The sequence below is a fragment of the Chiloscyllium plagiosum genome, unplaced genomic scaffold (assembly GCF_037043375.1).
Source record: "Chiloscyllium plagiosum isolate Xiang-an unplaced genomic scaffold, Cpla_swu_hap1 HiC_scaffold_8, whole genome shotgun sequence".
NCBI classification, from domain to species: domain Eukaryota; kingdom Metazoa; phylum Chordata; class Chondrichthyes; order Orectolobiformes; family Hemiscylliidae; genus Chiloscyllium; species Chiloscyllium plagiosum.
In genome coordinates this window covers 39,782,877-39,805,488 of record NW_028270146.1, presented here as the reverse complement: position 1 = coordinate 39,805,488, position 22,612 = coordinate 39,782,877, and the positions used below count along the sequence as shown (strand labels likewise).

Genomic DNA, 22,612 nt, shown 5'->3' with positions numbered 1-22,612 from the left:
AACTTAGGTTGCTAAAAGATAAAAATCAGCAGCTTTCTTTTCCAAATAATAGTTGATACATAATTTTCAGTATTTAAACTGATGATAAATGAATAACTCAAATGATACCATAAGTTAACTTGAAGACTGGATTTATTTTTGTGCATGGAGCAAGAAGGGAGCAAAGCCACAAAGCTACAATGTAATAAGACAATCTTACTATTAGGTGGTCAGTCAGCTACGTTTTAACTGGTGGCAACCTTGCTTCAGAATCAGAGTTTGTGGGTTCAGGTTTTGCTCCAGGACTTGAACACAACAATCTAGACTTTACATAAGTACTGATTAGGCACTTTACAACCCTCTGCACTCAACATTGAGTTCAATAATTTCAAACCATGAACTCTGAACCCCATTTTGATTTTTTTTTCCATGTGCCAAAGTGATTCTTATTTCTCATGTTTTTGCTTTTGGACACAATTGTTCAGTATTCATAGAATCATAGAATTGTTATGGCACAGAATGAGACCATTCACCCCATCATGTCTGCACCCCATTACCTAATATCCTGCTTTTTCCCCAATTTCCTGCACACCATTTCTATCCAAATGATTCATCGATTGCTCTTTGAATACTTCCACTGAATTTCCAAGCAGTGTATTCCATATGCTAACTGCTCGCTGTTTGAAAAAGTTCTCTCTTACATCACCCTAGCTTCATTTACACATCACTTCAAATCTATGTCCTCGTTTTTGTTTTTTTTATATTTTAGAAGGTGAAACAACTTCTTCCTATCTACTCTTGCAACTTATTGATGATTTTGAAGGTGCCTATCAAATCTTCTCTCGGTCTTCTTCTCTCTAAGCAGTATAGTTTCAACTTCAACCCATTCTTGTAACTGAAGTTTCTCATTCCTGGAACCATTCTTGTAAATCACTTCTACACTCTGTCCAATGCATTCGCGTCTTTCCAATAATGTGGCATGTACAACCATACACAATATTCCAGCTGTCACTCTAACAAGTGTCTTGTAAAAGTTTAACATCACCTCCCTGCTCTTTTATTCAATGCCTCTAATACTAAAGCTGAAAGTTAATATACTTTGTTAACTGCTCTCTCTTCCCATCCAACCATCTTCAATAATCTGCATAAATATACATTGGGTCCTCTTTTCCTGCATCCCTTTGGAATTATACCCACTAGTTTCTACTGTCTTTCAACGTTCTTTTGGTCAAAATGCATCTCTACATTGAACTGCCCACTTCACCAACTTTTTACTGTCCTTTCAGAGTTTCACACTGTCCTCCTCACAGTTTATAATTCTTCCAAGTTCAGTGTCATCTGCAAACTTTGAAATTGTTCCCTGAACAATAAGATCATTAATAAACATCATGAAAAGCACGGTCACAAAACTGAACCCTGAACCCAATACAAACCCTTCTCCAGCCCAAAAAATATTCATTGGACATTATTCTCTGTTGCCTATCACTCAGCCAATTTTGAATCAATGTAGCTACTGTCCCTTTTATAGCATGACCTATAACTTTCCTCAAAGTCTGTTGTTTGGCATGATATCAAACATGTTCTGAAAAGCCATGTCTACCACATCAACTGCATTAGCCTCATAAATCCTTTATGTTACCTCTTCAAAAAATCACAAGAAGTTAGTTAAACATGATTACCCCTTAGAAGTCCAGGCTGATTCTTCCAAATCAACTCAGCCTTTTCATGTGATTACTGATTCTTTCCTGAATAATTGTTCCCACAAGCTTCCCACCACCACCAAAGTTTCGTAAACTAACAGGTCTGTAATTGCTGGGATTATCCTTCCAACCTTTCTTGAACAAGGCCATTATGTTTGCAATTCTCCAGTCTTCTGGCACCTTTTCCTCCCTCCCAACAGAAAAAAAACTTTGTTATCCTGGGTGCAAGGGTTTGAGACATAACAAAATGGCTGAATTTCTGCAAAGGGAGGGTTTGTTACCACAGAGGGAAAAAGTGAGGACTGCAGATGCTGGAGATCAGAGCTGAAAAATGTATTGCTGGAAAAGCGCAGCAGGTCAGGCAGCATCCAAGGAGCAGTAGAATCGACGTTTCGGATATTGGCCCTTCTTCAGGAATCTGAATAGAAGCTAACATTTCGAGTCTAGATGACTCTTCAAATGAGCTCTGATGAAGAATCATCTAAACTCAAAACGTTAGCTTGTTCTCTCTCCATGCATGATATTCATGGGCGGCACAGTGTTACAGTGGTTAGCACTGCTGCCTCGCAGCGCCAGAGACCCGGGTTCAATTCCCGCCTCAGGCGACTGACTGTGTGGAGTTTGCACGTTCTCCCCGTGTCTGCGTGGGTTTCCTCCGGGTGCTCCGGTTTCCTCCCACAGTCCAAAGATGTGCAGGTCAGGTGAATTGGCCATGCTAAATTGCCCGTAGTGTTAGGTAAGGGGTAAATGTAAGGGGTATGGGTGGGTTACGCTTCGGCGGGTCGGTGTGGACTTGTTGGGCCGAAGGGCCTGTTTCCACACTGTAAGTAATCTAATCTAATCTAATCTAATCTGACCGGTTTTGCACTCCAGAATTTGTTGTTAAGAACTAGTGATTGTGGTTTATGTGGGAACCAATGACAGAAGGACAGAGAGCATAAAGGACTTGCAGGATCAGTTTCAGAAATTATGGAGTAGGTTGAAACACATGACCTCAAGGGTAGTAATCTCAGAAATACTACCTGTAGCACTTAGGCAATAGCAGATCAGGGAGGTAAATACTTGGCATGGAGGATGATGTAGAAGGGAGGGGTTTAGATTTTTGGGACATTAAAATTCCTTTTGGGAAAGGAGAAAGCTGCTCAGAAGAGATGGGCTTTATCTGAGCCGAAATGGAACTAATCTGTTACTAAGAGGATGAGGGTGAATTTAAACCTGTAAGGTGGAGGGGTGGGAGGGGGATGGTATTTGATGAATGGGCCAAGTCCTGTTAAGTATCAGACAGGGCATGCAATAGAAAATGGGGAAGGGGGAAATCAAAGTGAGATAAGACTTGCATGTTGACAGTGACCAAAGAAATCGTCACCTTTCAATGGGAAAGAAAGAGATAAGGGAAGAGTTAAATTGGACGTATGTAAAGCACAGATTATCATGAAATAAAATTGGGGAACTAGGAGAAGAGATTGCTCTTGGGAATCTGACATAGTAGTTATTGACAGAAACATGGCTCAAGCCAGAAAAGGGCTGGATAATGCTTTTATAATACATTGAGGAAAATTATAGGTTGTGCTCTAAAATGGTCAGTAGCTAGATGAGTACAAAATTGGCTGAGTGATAGGAAACAGAGAATGATGGTCAATAGATATAATGCTTTTTGTAGAAACGGGGAGGGGGGTAAAAAGGGAGGAAGTCTTGTTCAAAGATAATATCATTGCCTTTGAACAGCTCATGAATCAGAATCTGTATGGTTAGAGGTAATAAACAGGACTGCAGCAGTGACCTTGCTGAGTATTTATGATATAGTGGGGACGAAACAGAAGAGATCCTTTGGAGGTAGATTATGGAAATTGGAAAGTAAAGTAGGGTTGTGATTGTTGATGATTTCAATTATCTTTGAGTAGGCTGGGAAGAAGGTAGAAGGTAGGGCATGGAAAAGAAGAAATCCCTGTAATGTGTATAAGAGAACTTTCACGTACAGTATATTTCCAGTCCAATCAGGACTGTGCTTGGTGTGGTCCTAGGAAATAAGGTAGGCCAAGTGGAGAATGTCAGAATGGGGGAACATATGGGAAATAGAGATCATAGTATAATAAGGTTCAGTATGAAGTTAGAAAAGGATAAAAATTGGTCAATGATTAAGATTCCTGACTGGAAAAGGGCAAATTTGATTTGAAATAAATTTTGGTGGATAAAACAGTGGATGAAAAATGGAAGAATTTCAAATGAGAGATGTGTAGAGTACAAGCTAGGTATATACCCATGAGAAATAAATCCAGAGTATCCAAATCCAGAGTATCCTGGATGATTAAAAATACTGATGAGAAAAATAAGGAAGGAAAAGGAGGTATATGAAGCATACTGGAATAAAAATAGCAATGAAATCAGGAAGAGCATCTCATATGCAGGAGAGGGACTAAAGCTAGAATAAGGAAGGCTAAGCATACAGAAAGAATGGCAGGCTGCACAAAAAAATTGAGTAAAATGCTCTTTAAACATGCTAAAAATGAAAGATTGGTGAAGGATAGAGTGGTGTCCATAAGGAATAAGCAGGGTAAGCTGCTCACTGAAGCAAAGGGTATGGCAGAGGTACTAAATGAATGCTTTTGTTACTGCCAAAGTAGAAAATGATGACAATGGCCTGTTTGAAAACATGGGTATTGAGCAACTGAGCAGTGATAGATAAAGAAGTGACAAAAAGGCTGACAGAACTCCAAATAGCAAAGTTACCAGACCAGGATGGGATGCATCATAGATTGCTGAAAATGTAAGGGAGCATGTTGCAGAGCTGTTGATGGAAATTTTCCAGGCCCCCCTGAACACAGGATTTGTCCCAGAGAACTGGAGGTTGCAAATGGGTCAACACTATTTCAGAAAGGACCAAAGGATTACCCAGGAAACTACAGGTCTGTCAGCTTGAAGCAATAGTGGGAAAATTGATGGAGGCCATAATACAGGATAAGGTGGAGAAAAATAAGTTATACTAGTCAGTCAACATGGTCTTGTTAATAGCAGATCATGTCTGACAAATTTGAGTTCTTTGACAAGGTGACATAGGCTGGATGAGGGTGTTTCAATGGATGTTGTGTATTTGGACTTTCAGGAAACAATTGAAACTATGCCACATGGCAGTTTGGTTCGCAAAAGAGAAATGTTTGGGACTGAAGGGTCCTTGGTAGCATGGATTAGAAGCTGGCTAAAAAAGGGGGAACACAGGGCAGGTATAGGTGGGAATTTCTCAGATTGGAAAAGAGTTGATTGATTTTTTGGGGGTTTATTTGAAGATGGGTGATGCAAATTTGCAAATGATACTAAGCTAGGGAGAATAGTGAATGTGAAGATGACTCTGAGCACGTTCAAAAAGACATTGACAAGTTGACCAAATGAGCAGACACCAGGCAAGTAAATTTCAGTGCGAAGAAATGAAAGATTTTGGTAGAAGTAAGAGAGACAATACAGGCTCAATAGTACAACTTTGAGGGGAATGCAGGAACAGAGGGACCTCGGGATTGATGTGCATGATTCTCTGTCCAGACAAGTTAAACAGTTGTTAAGAAGCCCTTATAGGATCCTTGAGCTTATAAATAGAGACAGAGAGTCTAAAAGCTAAGGAAGTGATGCTATACCTCTACAAGTCATTGGTCAGACCATATTTGCAGTACTGTATTCGGTTTCAGGTATCTTATTGAAGAAAGGATGTTAAAGCCCTGGAGAGAGTGCAAAGGAGATTTACTAGAATGATAACATTAATGAGTGACTTTAAATAAAAAGAAAGATTAGAGAAATTGGGCGTTCTCCTTGAAGTAAAGAAGAAAGGACATGACTTTATTGAGATGTCAAATTATGAAAAATTTTGACAGGGCAAAGAAGGATATCCATTAGTTGGTATGTCAGTAACTAGACTTTACAATTTCAAGACAGTCAGCAAGAGAGCTAGGATTGAGATTAGGAGAAACTTCTTTAATCAGAGAGTTGTTAGAATTTGGAGTGTGCTGCCTGGGAGAGTGGTGGAGGTAGATTCCATACAAGGTTTCAAAGGAGAGCTGGATTTTGATTTGACAATGATGAATTTAGAGGACTACAGAGATAGGCCTAGAGAGTGGTACAAGCTCTTTTGGGAGCTGCAAAAACAATGGGTCAAATGGCCTCCTTCTTGCTGTATGAGATTCTAAATAACTGACAGACATACCTACGCAAATATAAATTGACTTTCCACAGACTGGTAAGGTCACAGCTAATGCATTTTGAGTGTATTTGCATAGAAGTGGAACATTTTAAATCAGGCAGCAAATATCCTATTCACTGCATCTTAAATCTCATGTCAAATCTAAATTTAACAATTAGCAGTGTTCATTACAGTAGCCTCCATCACATTTTCGACCACAGCTCTTGGACTTATGCGAGCTTTAACTAGTGAGTACACTTGCATTTTCAAGGAATTTGTGACCTCAGTAATTTTAGGTTTTCCTGTCTCCAGTTAGTTGAGTATTCCTTTGCTGATAGGTATAAAACTCTCTTATTTGCAGTCTCCTCCATTCCTTCCAATCCCCCTCATGGTTTTCTCCTTTCCTCTCTCCAAATTTTGCATGTTTCTCCTTTCCTGCCCCTTCCCCCCAGTGAGGCCTCCTCACCTCACCTCTCAATTTTCAGTGCCTCTTTTCTTTCCTCACCTCACCTCTCAATTTTCAGTGCCTCTTTTCTTTCCTCCTTTCCTTCTCCACATACGTGCATTTGCTTACTTTGCCTTCTCCCCCAACCATTGCAAACATCTCCTTTCCTAACCCTCATTTCCTGCATTACTTCAAAAAGCGGAGGGAAATTATCCCCAATCTCCAAGCCAATATTTCTCCTACAGGCAGCATTACAAAAATAAGTTAGCTGGTCGTTACCACTTTGCTATTTGTGACAATGTGCAATGAGCGAATTGCTTGACACCTTTCCCACAAGTGAGTTTATTTCAAAAATATACCATTGACTGTAAAGCATTTAGAATTTCCTAGGGTAGTGAAAGACACTATATAAATGCGTGTTTCCTTTTTATTAATTTCTTTACTAATTAAATTTAAACTAGCTACTTTCCTTTTCTATCATGATGCATTTGCATACTTATTTGCAAATAGAACTATACCTGAAATGGAACAAAACAATACACTGAAAACTATATAATCCCTTGACAGCTCACTGAGCTTTATTGCTAAACTTCTTCAGACTTCTTAGTGTAACATAAAATACATTAAAGAGTTTGGTACTACCTCAGTATTAGACAGTAAAATCAATCTAGAATTTAATTGCTTCTTAAATCATGAATTTTTATCAAGAATAAGAAACCAGAATATGGACAAAAGTCATTATACACACCCAGTCCAGCAGGCGGTAAAAACTTAGTTGTTGTGGTTTATAACATCATATTAACGTCTGGTAATGATACTGGCTTGTCAGACACTAAAGGTAGTGTAATAGCATCACAACTGTTTAAAGGAATTTAAGCTAATTAGTCTTGAATAAATAGTTCATACCTTTGTCTTGTGATAACTTTCCATTTCCTAAAAATTGCAGGTCAGAATCCACACTGTGACTTTGTGTATTTAACAATCTGGAGGAGGCAAAAGGTACTCTCCTGCTTAAAGGTTGAGAATGAAGTGGTTCTCCAAATCCTAATAATAAAAAGGAAAGTAATATGATTTTTTGTGCTTATCAATACCATTAACATTCATCTGTTTTTTTCAATGCAAGATTGTAATTTTTTGGATTAAATCATTGTATTTGCCACAATTACAAATGAGGATCCCTAATTCAACAGAAATGTTTTTTTTCTGAAATTGAACCTTTTTTTAAAGTACCTAAAGAAAAAGCACCCCTAAATAAAGCATCATTCCCTGGCTAAGAAATCATGCTAGCAAAAGACCCTGTAATTTTAAAAGCTCCTGCACAAAATGTTTTAAAATTTACTTCCAAAAGTTATTTTTTAAAGATCATTCGTTTTAATCAGATGAACAGTAGATAACCAGGAGGTCAGTTGGTATTTGAATATCATTTTCTTCAAATCAGGTAGTTAGTTGGTAGCCTTGCCTAAAAGTATGACAGGATTACTTAAAAACATTCCCTGTGAGCATAAGTTTTGATCACCATTCCATACGTTTTCACATAAATCTCTATCTTGAAAATACCAAAAACCATAGTCTGAAAGATAACATTGTAACAATTGCTTCCACCTCACACAAACTAAATAAGTGAAATAAAAATTTCAACAAACAGATTTCCAACTAATCATCCTGAAACTAGTAATCACACAGCACCAGGTTATGGTCCAACAGGTTTATTTGGAAGCACTAGCCTTCAAAGTGCTGCACCTTCATCAGGTGGTTGTGGAGCAGCATCGTAAGACACACAATTTATAGCAACAGGATTGTAATGTCATGGAATGTAATATTAAACAAATTTAGCTTAAGTCTTTCATTGTTTAGAATGATAATGTCAGTTTCGGTTCCTTTATATGTAAATCCCAGAACTTTTTTAAAGTTACACTCTCGAGGTAGCTTTAACAATAGGCCCCATCTCAGCTCAGATAATGCATGGAAGGTGCGAGGTTAAAGTCTGTCTGTGTCCCAATGTTAGGTCAGACTGATTCTGTTTCTAAAGTGGGATTTACAGAATTTTACATGAATTTATACAGTTTTCACGCAAAGTAAAATGTAGTTCTGAAAGCACAAATTCACCCCACAAACTTATAGGCGTGTGCGTGCGTGCAGGGGAGACCGAGTGAGTGTGTGAATGTGGGTGTGTATTTGGGGGTGTGAATATCCACGAGGATGAATGTCCTGGACCACTGAAGTGTTCCCCGACTGGGATTGTTGCACGGTGTCAGCAGTCCGGGACAGTCGGCCTTGGAACTTCAGGTAACCATGCTCCAAGGCGGACTTCAGGACAGGCAACCATGCAAAGTAGCCGAGCAGAGGCTGATAGTCAAGTTTGATACCCTTGGGAATGGCCTCAACCGGGATGTTGGGTTCATGTCAAGTCACAGGTGACCCCACTACACTATACACTCTCTCTTACACACACACACACGCACTCCTACAGACCCACACACACACACCCCTACAGACCCACACACTCATGCAGACCCTCTCTCTCATATACTCACACATACATTCACTACATACACACCACCCACACACGCACCCTCTCACAGACGTCTACCCCATTACACTCACACACACATATATACACACTCTCTCACAGATACTCACACCCCACAAGCACACACTCACTCGGTCTCCCCTGCTCGCACACACATATAAGTTTGTGGGGTGAATTTGTACTTGGAGAATTAAATTTTATTTTGCTCAAAAATTGCATAAATCCATGTAAGATTCTGCAAATCCCACTTTAGAAATAAAATCAGTCTAACCTAACATTGGGAGACAGACTTTAACCTCACACCTTCAATGCATTATCTGAGCTGAGATGGCACCTATTGTTAAAGCTATCTTGAGAAAGTAACTTTAAAAAAGTTCTGGGATTTACACATGAAGGAACTGAAACTGACATGATCATTCTAAAAGATGAAAGACTCAAGCTAAATTTGTTTAATATTACATTCCATGACACTGCAATCCTGTTGCTATTAATTATGTCTTATAATTCTGCTCCACAACCACCTGATGAAGAAACAGCGCTTTGAAGGCTAGTGCTTCCAAATAAATCTGTTGGACTATAATCTGGTGCTGTGTGATTTTTAACTGTCCACGCAGTTTAACACCAGCACCTCCAAATCCTGAAATTAATAATTTTGTTTCTAAACTCTAACATTGAACAACGCAAACTTTATTCAACTGTCACTATTTTAATGATAAATTAATTAAGTTTCTCTTGTACCTTACAGGATCTGAGAAAGGAAAGATTTTCACATATAAAACTAGAATCCTCATTTGTGCAAGGCCAACTACAATCAAATTCTGTTTAAAAATGAATTTTTAAAAAGAACTTTTGGAAGTAAATTTTAAAATATGATCTCTGTAACCAACCTTATGTTGGCCTTCATCTCAAGGAAGTTAAAACTGAAAGATTAGAAAGCAATGCTTTAGTACCAAAAAGTTGATATCAGACCCTGTATTATTCTGTGTCTGGTTCTGGGTGTGTATATATCAGAACATCAGGGCCTCAAGGCTCAGCTGAGAGAATGAGTTCCTTGCTTTGATTTTGTCAGTTTTGGATTGATCTAATCAAGGTGCTTAGATTGACTTAAATCATTCAAATGATTGGGTGGACGAAACTATTTCCTTTAAAGGCTGGGGTGGAAAAAGAGAATGGAATCAAGGGAACATCATCCTAAAATTAGCAGCAGGCTATTTATGACTGCAATTAGAAACAACCTTTTCACACATAGAGTAATAATGATATTGAATTGCTTCCTCAAAAGACTGTAGGGCAGTGGATCAATTGAAACTTTGAAGCCTAAGATTGTTGAAATTTGCTTTTGGAAAGGGTATCAAAGAACAGCCGTCAAAGGTGCGTAAATTAAGCTGAAGTAGAGTATAGTAGCTTTGATTTGTCATTTCTACCATGTACAACTGATACAGTAAAAACGAGACAGTGTTCCTCCAGTACCGAGGGTGCTACATGGGCAGCACAAACTACACAATCGTACACAGCATAAAGTGCATAAATAGTACAAAACATGCAAGTTACAGTGTAACTAGCAGCAAAACAAAAGAATTTCAGATGGGAAAGAGTCCGATTATACTGTGTTAAGGAGCCTGATGGCTTGGAGGAAGAAACTGTTGCACAGTCTAGCCATGAAAGACTGTATGCTCCGGTAACTTCTGCCAGATGGTAGGAAGGAGAAGCATTTGAGTGAGGGGTGTGTGGGGTCTTCCACAATGCTCTTAGCCTTTCGGATGTAGCATGTGGAGTAAATGTCTGTAATGGAGAGAAGAGAGATCCTGATGATCTTCTCAGCTGTCCACACTATCCATTGTAGGGTCTTATGAAACGGGATGGTGCAATTCCCGAACCAGGCAGCTCAGGGTACTGTCAATGAACTCTCTATAGAATGTGGTGAGGATGAGAGGTGGGAGTTGGGCTTTCCTCAGCCTGCGCAGGAAGTAGAGATGCTGCTGGGCTTTCTTGGCTATGGAGCTGGTGTTGAGGGTCCACGAGAGATTCTCCGCCAGATGTATGCCAAGAAATCTGGTGCTCTTCATAATTTCCATGGGAGAGACATCAATGTCCAGCAGAGATGGATAGATTAGGCATGAGTTAACTAAAAAACAATTCAGGTCTGAGGGACTTGACATTTGTCTAAAATGGACTAAATTAAATGTTCTGCATTTCTACTACCTTATGTATAACATATAATGTAATCAAAACATAAATATTTGTTTGCACTGCATCCACTGAATCCTAACACGGACTCCAGAAAATATTTTTTAATAAATTAGTGATGCCTTAAAATTAATCCATGCTTCAACAAACACATACTGATAACAACTGACAACATGGTGACACTTGTTCAGAATTATATTGCACAATTAAAATCCACATAATTGTACTTTCAAACTACTTTAGCTAATCCTGCATATTAAAGTTAAAGCTAACTATGACTACTGGAGTTCAACTTACTATGGATCCTCACCCATTTAGTCACAGGGTAAATCCATCTTCAGACAATATACAGCCACAAAAATCAAGCCAGGTCTTGCCCAGATATCCATGCTGTTACTGTCAATGGAGCATATAATTCTTTTCTACTGTGATGATTTGATATGCTTACGGTAACAAATATCAAGTCTACTTTCATTGGACAATGCCCAATCGAAGAAAGGTTTTAATTTAATTTGCAATTAACTTTAGCAAATCAGAACAGTTCATTCGCATTCAAGGAAAAATACAATTTACAATAATTCAGTTGTCCGTGCATCTCAAATCTGGATACAGTATTTTCCATTGAGATTCCTTTCAAGAAAAATGGATTTTAGACCTTGCGCTCAGAGTCATAGAGATGTACAGCATGGAAATAGACCCTTCGATCCAACTCGTCCATGCTGACTAGATATCCCGACCCAATCTAGTCCCACCTGCCAGCACCCAGCCCATATCCCTCTAAACCCCTCCTGTTCATATACCCATCCAAATGCCTTTTAAATGTTACAATTGTACCAGCCTCCAACACTTCCTCTGGAAGCTTATTCTATACATGTATTACCCTCTGTGTGAAAACGTTGCCCCTTAGGTCTCTTTTATATCTTTCCCCTCTCACCCTAAACCTATGCCCTCTAGTTCTGGATTCCCCCACCCACTTTGTCTATTTATCCCATCCATGCCCCTCATAATTTTGTAAACCTCTATAAGGTCACCCCTCAGCCTCCGACGCTCCAGGGAAAATAGCCCCAACCGGTTCAGCCTCTCCCTATAGCTTAAATCCTCCAACCCTGGCAACATCCTCGTTAATCTTTTCTGAACCCTTTCAAGTTTCACAATATCTTTCCGATAGAAGGAGACCAGAACTGCACGCAATATTCCAACAGTGGCCTAACCAATGTCCTGTACAGCCGCAACATGACCTTGCAACTCCTAAACTTAATGCTCTGACCAATAAATGAAAGCATACCAAACGCCTTCTTCACTATCCTATCTACTTGCAATTCCACTTTCAATGAGCTATGAACCTGTAATCCAAAGTCTCTTTGTTCAGCAACGCTCCCTAGGACCTTACCATTATGTATATAAGTCCTGCTAAGATTTGCTTTCCCAAAATGCAGCACCTCGCATTTATCTGAATTAAACTCGATCTGCCACCTCTCAGCCCATTGGCCCATCTGATCAAGATCCTGTTGTAATCTGAGGTAACCTTCTTTGCTCCAATTGTGGTGTCATCTGCAAACTTACTAACTATACCTCTTACACTCATATCCAAATCATATATATAAATGACAAAAGCAGAGGACCCAGCACCGATCCTTGAGGCACTTCACTGATCACAGGCATCCAGTCTGAAAAACAATCCTCCACCACCACCCTCTGTCTTCTATCTTTGAGCCAGTTCTGTATCCAAATAGCTACTTCTCCCTGTATTCCATGAGATCTAACCTTGCTAACCAGACTCCCATGGGGAATCTTGTCGAACGCTTTATTGAAGTCCATATAGATCACATCTACCGCTCTGCCCTCATCAATCCTCTTTGTTACTTCTTCAAAAACCTCAATCAAGTTTGTGAGACATGATTTCCCATGCACAAAGCCATGTTGACTATCCCTAATTAGTCCTTGCCTTTCCAAATACATGTACATCCTATCCCTCAGGATCCCCTCCAACAACTTGCCCACCACCAACATCAGACTCTCTGGTCTATAGTTCCCTGGCTTGTCCCTACCACACTTCCTAAACAGTGGCACCGCATTAGCCAACCTCCAGTCTTCCGGCACCTCACCTGTGACTATTGATGATACAAATATCTCAGCAAGAGGTCCAGCAATCACTCCTCTAGCTTCCCACAGAGTTCTCGGGTACACCTGATCAGGTCCTGGGGATTTATCCACCTTTATGTGTTTCAAGACATCCAGCACTTCCTCCTCTGCAATATGGACATTTCCCTACATTCTATATCTTACATGTGCTTTTCCACAGTAAATACTGATGCAAAACACTAGTTTAGTATTTCCCCCATTTTCTGCGGCTCTACACAAAGGCGGCCTTGCTGATCCTTGACGGGCCCTATTCTCTCCCTAGTTATCCTTTTGTCCTTAATATATTTGTAAAAACCCTTTGGATTCTCCTTAATTCTGTTTGCCAAAGCTATCTCATGTCCCCTTTTTGCCTCCTGATCTCCCTTTCAAGTATACTCCTACTGCCTTTATATTCACTCGACCTATCCTGTCTATACCTGACATATGCTTCCTTCTTGTTCTTAACCAAACTCTCAAATTCTTGAGTCATCCAGCATTCCCTATACCTACCAGCCTTTCCTTTCACCCTAACAGGAATATACTTTCTCTGGATTCTCGTTATCTCATTTCGAAGGCTTCCCATTTTCCAGCCGTCCATTTATCTGCAAACATGTGCCCCCAATCAGCTTTTGAAAATTCTTGCCTAATACTGTCAAAATTGGACTTTCTCCAATTTAGAACTTCAACTTTTAGATCTAGTCTATCCTTTTCCATCTCTATTTTACATCAAATAGAAATATGGTCGCTAGCCCCAAAGTGCACCCCCACTGACACCTCAGTTACCTGCCTAATAACTTCTGATATTTGTATATTGTTTCGAATATAACAACATTTTAAGAGGCTATATATTGATTTTTCTTCTATTACAGAAAATCTTAACTATTATCAGCCACAATACTTATTCCCTGCACACCTTCTAGTAGCCTTATTCACTTGAATTTGCAGATCATCAGCATTCAGTCTTTCCCTATCTCTTTCAATCAACTGATCATCAGGGAAATCTGACAACACAGGGTTGAAAAATTCCTCAAGTTGAGGAAAATAACTTGTCCTGCAGCACCACAAATCATGCCTTTAGGAACTGCTCTCATTTACGTGTCAATAACATCTGACATCTCTTACTTCTAACTATTCCACCACTAGCCTTTCATGACATTCCTGCTTCAGTACATTTCCTGATCTTTTCTTAAGTATCTTCAAGAACTTTCAAAAACAAAACCTCACAAATCATGCTACAAAGGTAGGCAATCATACATCTACTGATTGTTGTGATGTATTCCCAACCAAATGAGCAGACCACAATTAAGTGACTTATGCAAGGCATAGAAAGTACTGATTTGACACTAGACAGTATAGAAGGTGTGTTTTTTTTATTAAATCATCACTAATTTTTGTAGGTGAAAACAGCCTTTACAACAAAAATAATTAGGATAGTACTTTGCCAGCAATTTTGTTGAGTTATAGCTTTCCCTTTCAAAATCGATAGTTTTGCTATCAGTTCAAACTTCCATAGTTTTGCTATCAGTTCAAACTATGGAAGTGAGCTGTATATAATAAGGAAGTTTGAGAATGGTGTAAGAGTGTATTATGAATAGTAGTGACATATTATTGGAATAAGAAAGATGAAAACTTCTCATCTCACACTTTTTCTATCATGACCTCACTAAATAACAGAAGAGACTTAATAGATTGAATAATATACTTATGTCCTGCGTACTGGAAAGTCCTCATTAACCAGTTGGATAAAAATGGCAGACACCTTGTTTGCTTGCAATGCTGCAGGACAGGACTAGTTTAAGGAGAGGAGGGTTTTTCTGTGAATGGTTTCTGTGCATATTTTTTCAGTACTCAATTTCCAGAAGTTACTATCCTAATTGTCAAAACCATGATCACCTTGAACGTTTTGTTTTTGAGAATGTTTTCTGTTTTGATCTCAGAAAAATGTAACTATGGATTTAAAGAGATCGAGAACAGATTGCCTGCATCGTCACCTGTTAATAGGGTAATAACATAGAATAATAAAAAAAGTCACCCCTTTTACTGTCATAAACTGTGGAGAGAAAACATGAAAAATTGGAGTGACCAATATAGATCATATGAGTTTACAAAACAGAAGGAAGCCATTTGACACATCATGTCCAGAACAGTTTTTTATAAGAACAAACTTAAAATTATTCTACTGTTCTCATCTCAAGTATAATTTTCACCTTTCTTTGTTTCACATGTTCCAATCTAAAGGACTACAGATTAAGAACTGGAAAGTAGCTCTTTTTGGAGCAAATGGACGTGGATGTCTATTCTACGCAGAAAACTTTCTAGATTTCTAAATAATAATCTAAATTTCCCTTAAATATTCAGGGGTCTCTGCCTTAACTATTCCCCCTGACAAAGCATTCCATGTTCCAACAACCCTTCATATAAAGAAATTTCTCCTAAACTTGTCTTCAATCTGAACCAGTGCTAAATTGATAGACCTCACTATCCCTGAATTATCAGCCAGTGGACAAATTCTTCCCACATTTCATTTCAAAACTTCTCATATTCTAAAGAAATTCCTCAACCTTGTCTGCTCTACTGAAGACAGTTGTCTTAAGTCCAGAGTCTTATCCTGGTATTATGCCAGTAAATCTATAGGATGACGACTTTATGACTTTAAAATTCTTTAATGAGGTACCACAACCTGTTTTTACTAGCTGATCAATCTACATTCTTGTAGAAATTAATCTCAATTTTTCTGCAAAGTGGTTGTTTTGTTTGCCCATGTTACAACAGATTACTTCATTGGGTATGAAGCACTTTGGAACATTTATATTTCTATGAGTTTTATAAATAGCCATATAGTACAAATGCAATGTTAGAGTGGGATTCCAGACCATGAAAGAATCACCTCTTATCACCAGTGCTGCAACCAACTCACATATGCAATCTATAAAATTTGAAAGCCCTTTTCATCTTTTGACAGTGGGAGGGGGGATGTAATTGATGCAGAGTTTTAAGATGTTGTATAAAGGCAAAGTGCAGTGACGCAGTGTTAATTTCTTGCAACCACCTTGAAAAGTGATACATGACAATGTGAACCAAACCACAACTGACAACTACTGTTCCACATAAGAGTAAAACTTTACAGTTCACATTCTCCTAACTTGTTATTTTGTACCAGTCACTATAAGAAAAAACATCTCACTACATGGAGTTCAGGCCCTAAAATATTTGAACTTGATATTAAGTTTCCAATTATTTCCAGTTTAACACTCTTTAACACACCACCCTGTTCCCTGGCCAACATCCCTGTCTCAAGTTTACTGCAGTGTTCCAGCGAAGCTCTATGTAAGCTGGAAGAACAACACCTCATTTTCTGCTTGGGGACTTTAAGCCCTCTGGACTCAATATCGAGTTCAATAATTTTAGGGACTAAACTCTCTCACATCCTAGCCCCCAACCCCACACACCAGGCCTTGTTATCACATGATATGCCATTACACACTACCTATTGTTAGCCACTAACAGTGTCCATTAACAGCAATTCACTCTCCTAGGAATTGCATTGAAACTGGATGTTCCACTTAAGTAAAACAAAAATAAAACAAAGAATTGCAGACACTGAAGATCATAAAAAATAAGGACAGGAGAAGGCCATTTGATCCTTCAAGACTGCTCTGCTATTCAATGAGATCATGGCTGATCTGATAATCCTCACATCTACTTTCCTGCCTTTCCCATAATGCTTGATTCCCCTACTGATCAAGAATCTATGGCAACCTTAAATATACATAAGGACACTGCCCTCTCAGCTCTCTGTGGTAAGGAGGCTCCAAAGATTCACAATTCAGTCTTAATCTGTTACCCTTTATTATGAAACTATGCCCTTTGGTCCTAGACTCCCCCATGAAGGGAAACATCCTCTCAGCATTTAATCTATCAAGACCCTGAAGCAGACACTTTGGACAGAACTTCCAAAGCCATGACCATGACTTTCTAGAAGGACAAGGGTGGTGGATACCTGGCAAAACCATCACCTGCAAGTTTCCCTCCAAGTCACTCACCATCCTGACTTGGAAATATATTGCCATTCTTCAGCATCACTGGATCAAAATCCTGGAACATGTTCTCTAACAGCATTGTGGGTCTACCTACAGCAATGTGGACTGCAGTAGTTCAAGAAGGCAGCTCACCACCTTCTCAAGGGCAACTAGGGATGGATAATAAATACTGGCCCAGCGAACAATGCCCACATCCCATGGCTGAATAAATAATAAACACATTTTTCAGATGGAAATTTGTACTAGTGGTGTGCCACAGAGATTAATGCTGCGGCCACAATTATTTACATGATATATAAATGACTTGGATATGGAAAGTGAATGTACAATAGCCAAGTTTGTAGATGACACAAAGATAGGCAGGATGGCAAATGGTGAAGATGATATAGAACTGAAGAAGGCTCACTGAACTCAAAACATTAACTCTGCTTTCTTCTCCACTAATGCTGTCAGGCCTTCTTTGTTTCTTCAGTAATTGTTGCTGAACTTAAGTATGTGGTTAAAAAATCCATAATATTGTGTTATGCATGGCTCAGTGGTAGCACTGCCACCTGAGTCACAGGTTCCTGGGCTTCAGCAATAAAGTCAATGCTAACAGTAGAGTGCAGACTGAAGAAGTGCTGTACTGTTAAAGGTAGTCATGATTTGGAGATGGCAGTGTTGGACTGGGGTGTACAGAGTTAAAAAAATCACACAACACCAGGGTTATAGTCCAACAGGTTTAATTGGAAACACTAGCTTTCAGAGCGCCGCTCCTTCATCAGGTGGTTGTGGAGGACACAATTGTAAGACACAGAATTTATAGCAAAAGTTTACAGTGTGATGTAACTGAAATTATACATTGAAAAATACCTTGATTGTTTGTTGAGTCTCTCATCTGTTAGAATGACCATGATAGTTTCACTTCTTTCATATGTAACTATCATATTCAAAACATTTCAAAAAAGTACTCAGTTTGCTGTAAAGCACTTTAAGATGGCAAGTGTATGAAAGATGTCATTAGGTACAAGTTCTTCTTTTCTTTTACAAATGTCACAAAAAGAACAAGCATACCACATAAAAGCATATACTGTTCTACAGACTACTGTAATTGAACATTGAAAATTCAAATCCTCAAAATCAATTATTTGAAAAGACTACTTTAAAAATAAAGACAGTGACATTTACTACTAAACAGACCTCTGGTTTGTAAACTGACTCATTACTTGATACAGGCCCAGAACTAAAGGAAAGAGACAGCTACTTTGGCTCAGCAAGTACAAAGCACAGTGGTTAGAAATCAGTACAGCTTAGAGTATACAGGTCGTTCTGCTATATTGGTAGAGGGATTGAGTTCAGGAGACGTAATGTCATGTTGCAACTACACAACATGTTAGTGCAGCCGCACTTGTACAGTTCTGGTCGCCCTATTACAGGAAGGATGTGGAAGCATTGGAAAAGGTGCAGAGGAGATCTACCAGGATGTTGCCTGGTCTGGAGGGAAGATCTTATGAGGAAAGGCTGAGACACTTGGGTCTGTTCTCATTGGAAAGAAGAAGGTTAAGAGGGGATTTTACAGAAACATACGAGGATTAGATAGGGTAGACAGTGAAATTCTTTTCCTGAGGATGGTGACATCAGCTTGTACGTGGGGGCATAGCTACAAATTGAGGGGTGATAGATTTAAGACAGATGTCAGAGGCAGGTTCTTTACTCAGAGAGTGATAAGGCTGTGGAATGCCCTGCCTGCCAATGTAATTAACTCAGCCACATTAGGGAGATTTAAACAATCCTTAGATAAGCACATGGATGATGATGGGATAGTGTAGGAGGATGGGCTTAGATTAGTTCACAGGTCAGCACAACATTGAGGGCCGAAAGGCCTGTTCTGTGCTGTATTGTTCTGTGTTCTATGACGCACGTTTCATTAATGCAAATTCGCTGTAACGCAATTGACGAATTGGAGACACTGTTTCTAAGGTGTGAACTTTTAAAACATATGTTAGCTGCAACGCAATTACATCGTCAACACTTTAAGCACTGTTTCTAAAGCACGATTTTTCTAGAATGGTGGTGATGGGGGGGGGGATTGCTTAAAAACACAACCTGCATGCTCAAAAACACAACCTGCACGTTATAGAAGAACTACCAGTATATTTTAAACTTTGTGTAATTACTATTTCCAACTCAAATTCAAAATGATTATAGATCTAAAACAATAATTTAAACACGAATTATAACAGACAAGGTATTCTGTTGCTTCCTGAAATTAATCAGTAAGCAGTAGAGCATAGAATTAATTTCTACAAAAGAACCAAATTACAAAGTGTACATAACTTTTATTCAATACATAGAGTATTTTTTTCATGAGATTAACTTTCCAGTCTTGCATGACAGTTAATTATAATTTGTTATGCACTTTGAAGTACTTCGTGTTAAAAACATGTGACATTCTGTTTAAATTGGTCATGTATAATTGCAGTGAAAACATGCTGAGTTAAATTATAGGGTGCCGTCCCACAAAATCCCATTAAGTAGCACTTTAGATATCCCCGTAGGCCCCTATATGACCTGATTTGTCTATTCAAATGTTCTACATCAGAAAATTAAAATTGAAACACAGTAAAACAGTGAGTATTTTAAAAATGTATTTATTTTCAATTTGTTCGTATGTTATAGTGACTTGATCTCATACAGTAAAAGGTATCAAAAAGTGTGGGAGTTAGCTCTGGAAAAACTTAGCAGTGTGTCACGTCCTGCCTTTGGACAAATGCAATATAGTTTTCCATACTATCAATGCAATCAAATGTGTTTTTCATGTTTTCATGTAGCAACACAAAATGTCAGAGGAAGTCTGTGGCCATTATGGCTTCAGTTAAACAAACAGGTGGTTGAGTGGGCAGGCATTTATTGTACTCTTCAGAGTCATCAGCTTCCTCAAGCTCCTTGGTTTTAGACATTATGATTGCCTCAGCTGCCAACTATTGTGCTGCATGCATGTCATCTACCATGGTGTATGTTTTCATGGTTATCTGCACTTGAATTTCTATGACGATCTCTTGTAAGTGAGGAAAGAAAGCCTCATCACCACGTTGGCTTGCCTCACTCTGATCCTTCTTGTTCTTTGTGTCTTGTATGGTAATAGATTATTTCAACATAGCATAGTGGAAGCAGTTGGTGATTGTAACTTCCATCGGCACCTTCCATGCTTCCTTCACCACAAATTTGGCCTCTAGAACAATTGGGCTGTCCTGCTTCTTATTTACAGACTCAATAACCTATGAAGTAAAGCTACTGACAAAGGGTTTTCAGGCTCCTATTCACCCCAACTCCATGGGATTGCACTTGGCCATGGATGATGGGAAGCAAGAACATCAACATGATGCTCTAGGCTAGTAAAGTTGGAGCATGTGTGGCTGTTGTAGATAATGATACTAATCATCCTTTTCTTCCTTTGATGCTGTTTGCCTGCTTTCCTGATCCATGCCTCAAAAATGCTTAGGTCATTCAAGCAGCTTTGTTGACCTCATATTGCATGGGTAGAATTCTGACATTTACAAAAGAAACATGTTTTCTTAGACATTCTTACCTCAAGAAGCAGCAGTTTTTTAGGTTCTATCCACACTGACACAGACCAGATCAGTAACAACTTCCACACTTCGCTTTTTTACACATTTGATTTTTAAAAATGAAAGGACAATGTGATCGAAAGAGTTCCGTTTAATCAATGTTTAAAAAAAGTCTCTTAGAGCATCCCTATTCAGGATGTAGGTTACACCATTTTGTAGATAATCATCTGTCCTGTTGCCATAATTTCTCCACCTTCAGTGCTTACTGTGCAAAGGACAAGGCCACGATGAATCTTGAACTGGTCCAGTCATCTCTTGCTGCAGATGAACACCTTATGGCCCAGAGATGAGAGCATTTACTGTTTGAACTGCCTTGAAACACTTTAGTTGAGCTTTTTCAATGTTGTGATAAGCAACTGTTCTCATCCTCCTCCTTCTTGAAGAGAATGCCTGTCCCCGTTGAAGTGCTCAAGAATGTTCACCTTATGCCTCAAAATAGTAGACAGATTCTACGGTGGAATGAATCCCTTCCGAGTAATATCTACGTTTTGCTTTGTGTTCCTTTCTCTTCAATCGATAACACTTGTAGCTTTCTCAGAAGTTTAGCCAATTTGCAGGACTTGATCACCCCATCAGAGGTAAACAAAAACCAGAAGTTACTGGAAAATCTCAGCAGGTTTGCCAGCATCTCTTTTAGTTTTCAGTAGACTCGTAGGGAATTTAGAATAGTGGCAATGGAGGTTAGGGCAGTTGAATGCTCCTCCTGCAGAATGGGGGAGGTAAGGGTCACCAGCAGTGTCCCTGCTGACTGCATCTGTGGGAAATGCACCCAACTTCAGCTCGTCGATAACTGCATTAGGGAACTGGAGCTGGAGCTGGATGAACTTCAGATCATTCGTGAGGCAGAGGGGGTTATTGTGAGGAGTTACAGGGAGGTAGTCACACCTCAGCTACAAGAAGGTGGATGTGTTACTGTCAGCGGATGGAAAGGGAACCAGCAGGCAATGCAGAGATCTTCTGTGACCGTTCCCCTCAACAACAAGTATACTGTTTTGGATACTGTTTGGGTGGGAGTACTTACCAGGGGTAAGCAATGGGGCACAGGTATCTGACTCAGAGTCTATCCCTGTTGCTTAGAAGGGAAGGGGGAAGAGAAGCAGAGCATTAATCATTGGGGACTCCATAGTTATGGGGACAGACATGACGTTTTGTGGGAACGAGAGAGACTCATGGTTGGTGTGTTGCCTCCCAGGCGCCAGGGTTCAACATGTCTCTGATCGTGTTTTCGGGATCTTTGTGGGGGAGGGGGAAGTAGCCCCACGCTGTCATTAACATAGGCAGCAATGACATAGGTAGGAAAAGAGATGGGGATTTAAGGGAGAAATTCAGGGAGCGAGGATTGAAGCTGTGGGAGAAAATACGGGTCCCGGCCTCACTATGACATGGCCACAAAACAGATAACACAAAATATCTGCACTTAGCCACTAAGCCTACCCACAATGCCTCAAATTGGCCAAACCAGCCGCCCAGACAACACACATACCTTAGGACATGATTCATCCAGCCCCAGACCAATAGAACATACTTCTTCAGATTAACTGATTAGCCTCGCACTCCACAATAGCCCAGCACCTGATGTCCTTAGGGCACAGCTGCTCTCACTAGGAGTCAAGCCTTTACAAAGAGTGCCCAGACAAGGACTCACCAAGGGTACTTCACCTGTCCCCTCAACAATACAAACACAATGACACCAGGATGAAACCCACTAACATCTACTCCAGCCAAGGATCAGAATCTCCCGAGTCAATTAAGAAACTCATTGTCAGACACTGGACACGAATCTTTTTAATAAATGATCTTTATTTCTCTTTGTTGTACAACTCACACCGTTGTCTCATAA

General features: G+C 39.4%; 1 protein-coding gene and 1 long non-coding RNA gene across 7 annotated transcripts in view; one reads left to right on the top strand and one right to left on the bottom strand.

The window, feature by feature from the left end:
- The window catches only part of togaram1 (TOG array regulator of axonemal microtubules 1), a 172,834-nt gene that overhangs the window by 63,323 nt on the left and 86,899 nt on the right, over positions 1-22,612 (bottom strand). For all 4 annotated transcript variants that reach the window (XM_087989728.1, XM_087989729.1, XM_087989727.1 and 1 more), the window contains exon 3: positions 7,193-7,330. In XM_087989728.1, coding sequence (XP_087845854.1) covers positions 7,193-7,330 — 138 coding nt within the window. The remainder of the gene's footprint in view (positions 1-7,192; positions 7,331-22,612) is intronic.
- LOC122553488 (uncharacterized) overlaps positions 1-22,612 on the top strand; it is a 114,126-nt gene that overhangs the window by 81,712 nt on the left and 9,802 nt on the right. The window lies entirely within an intron of this gene.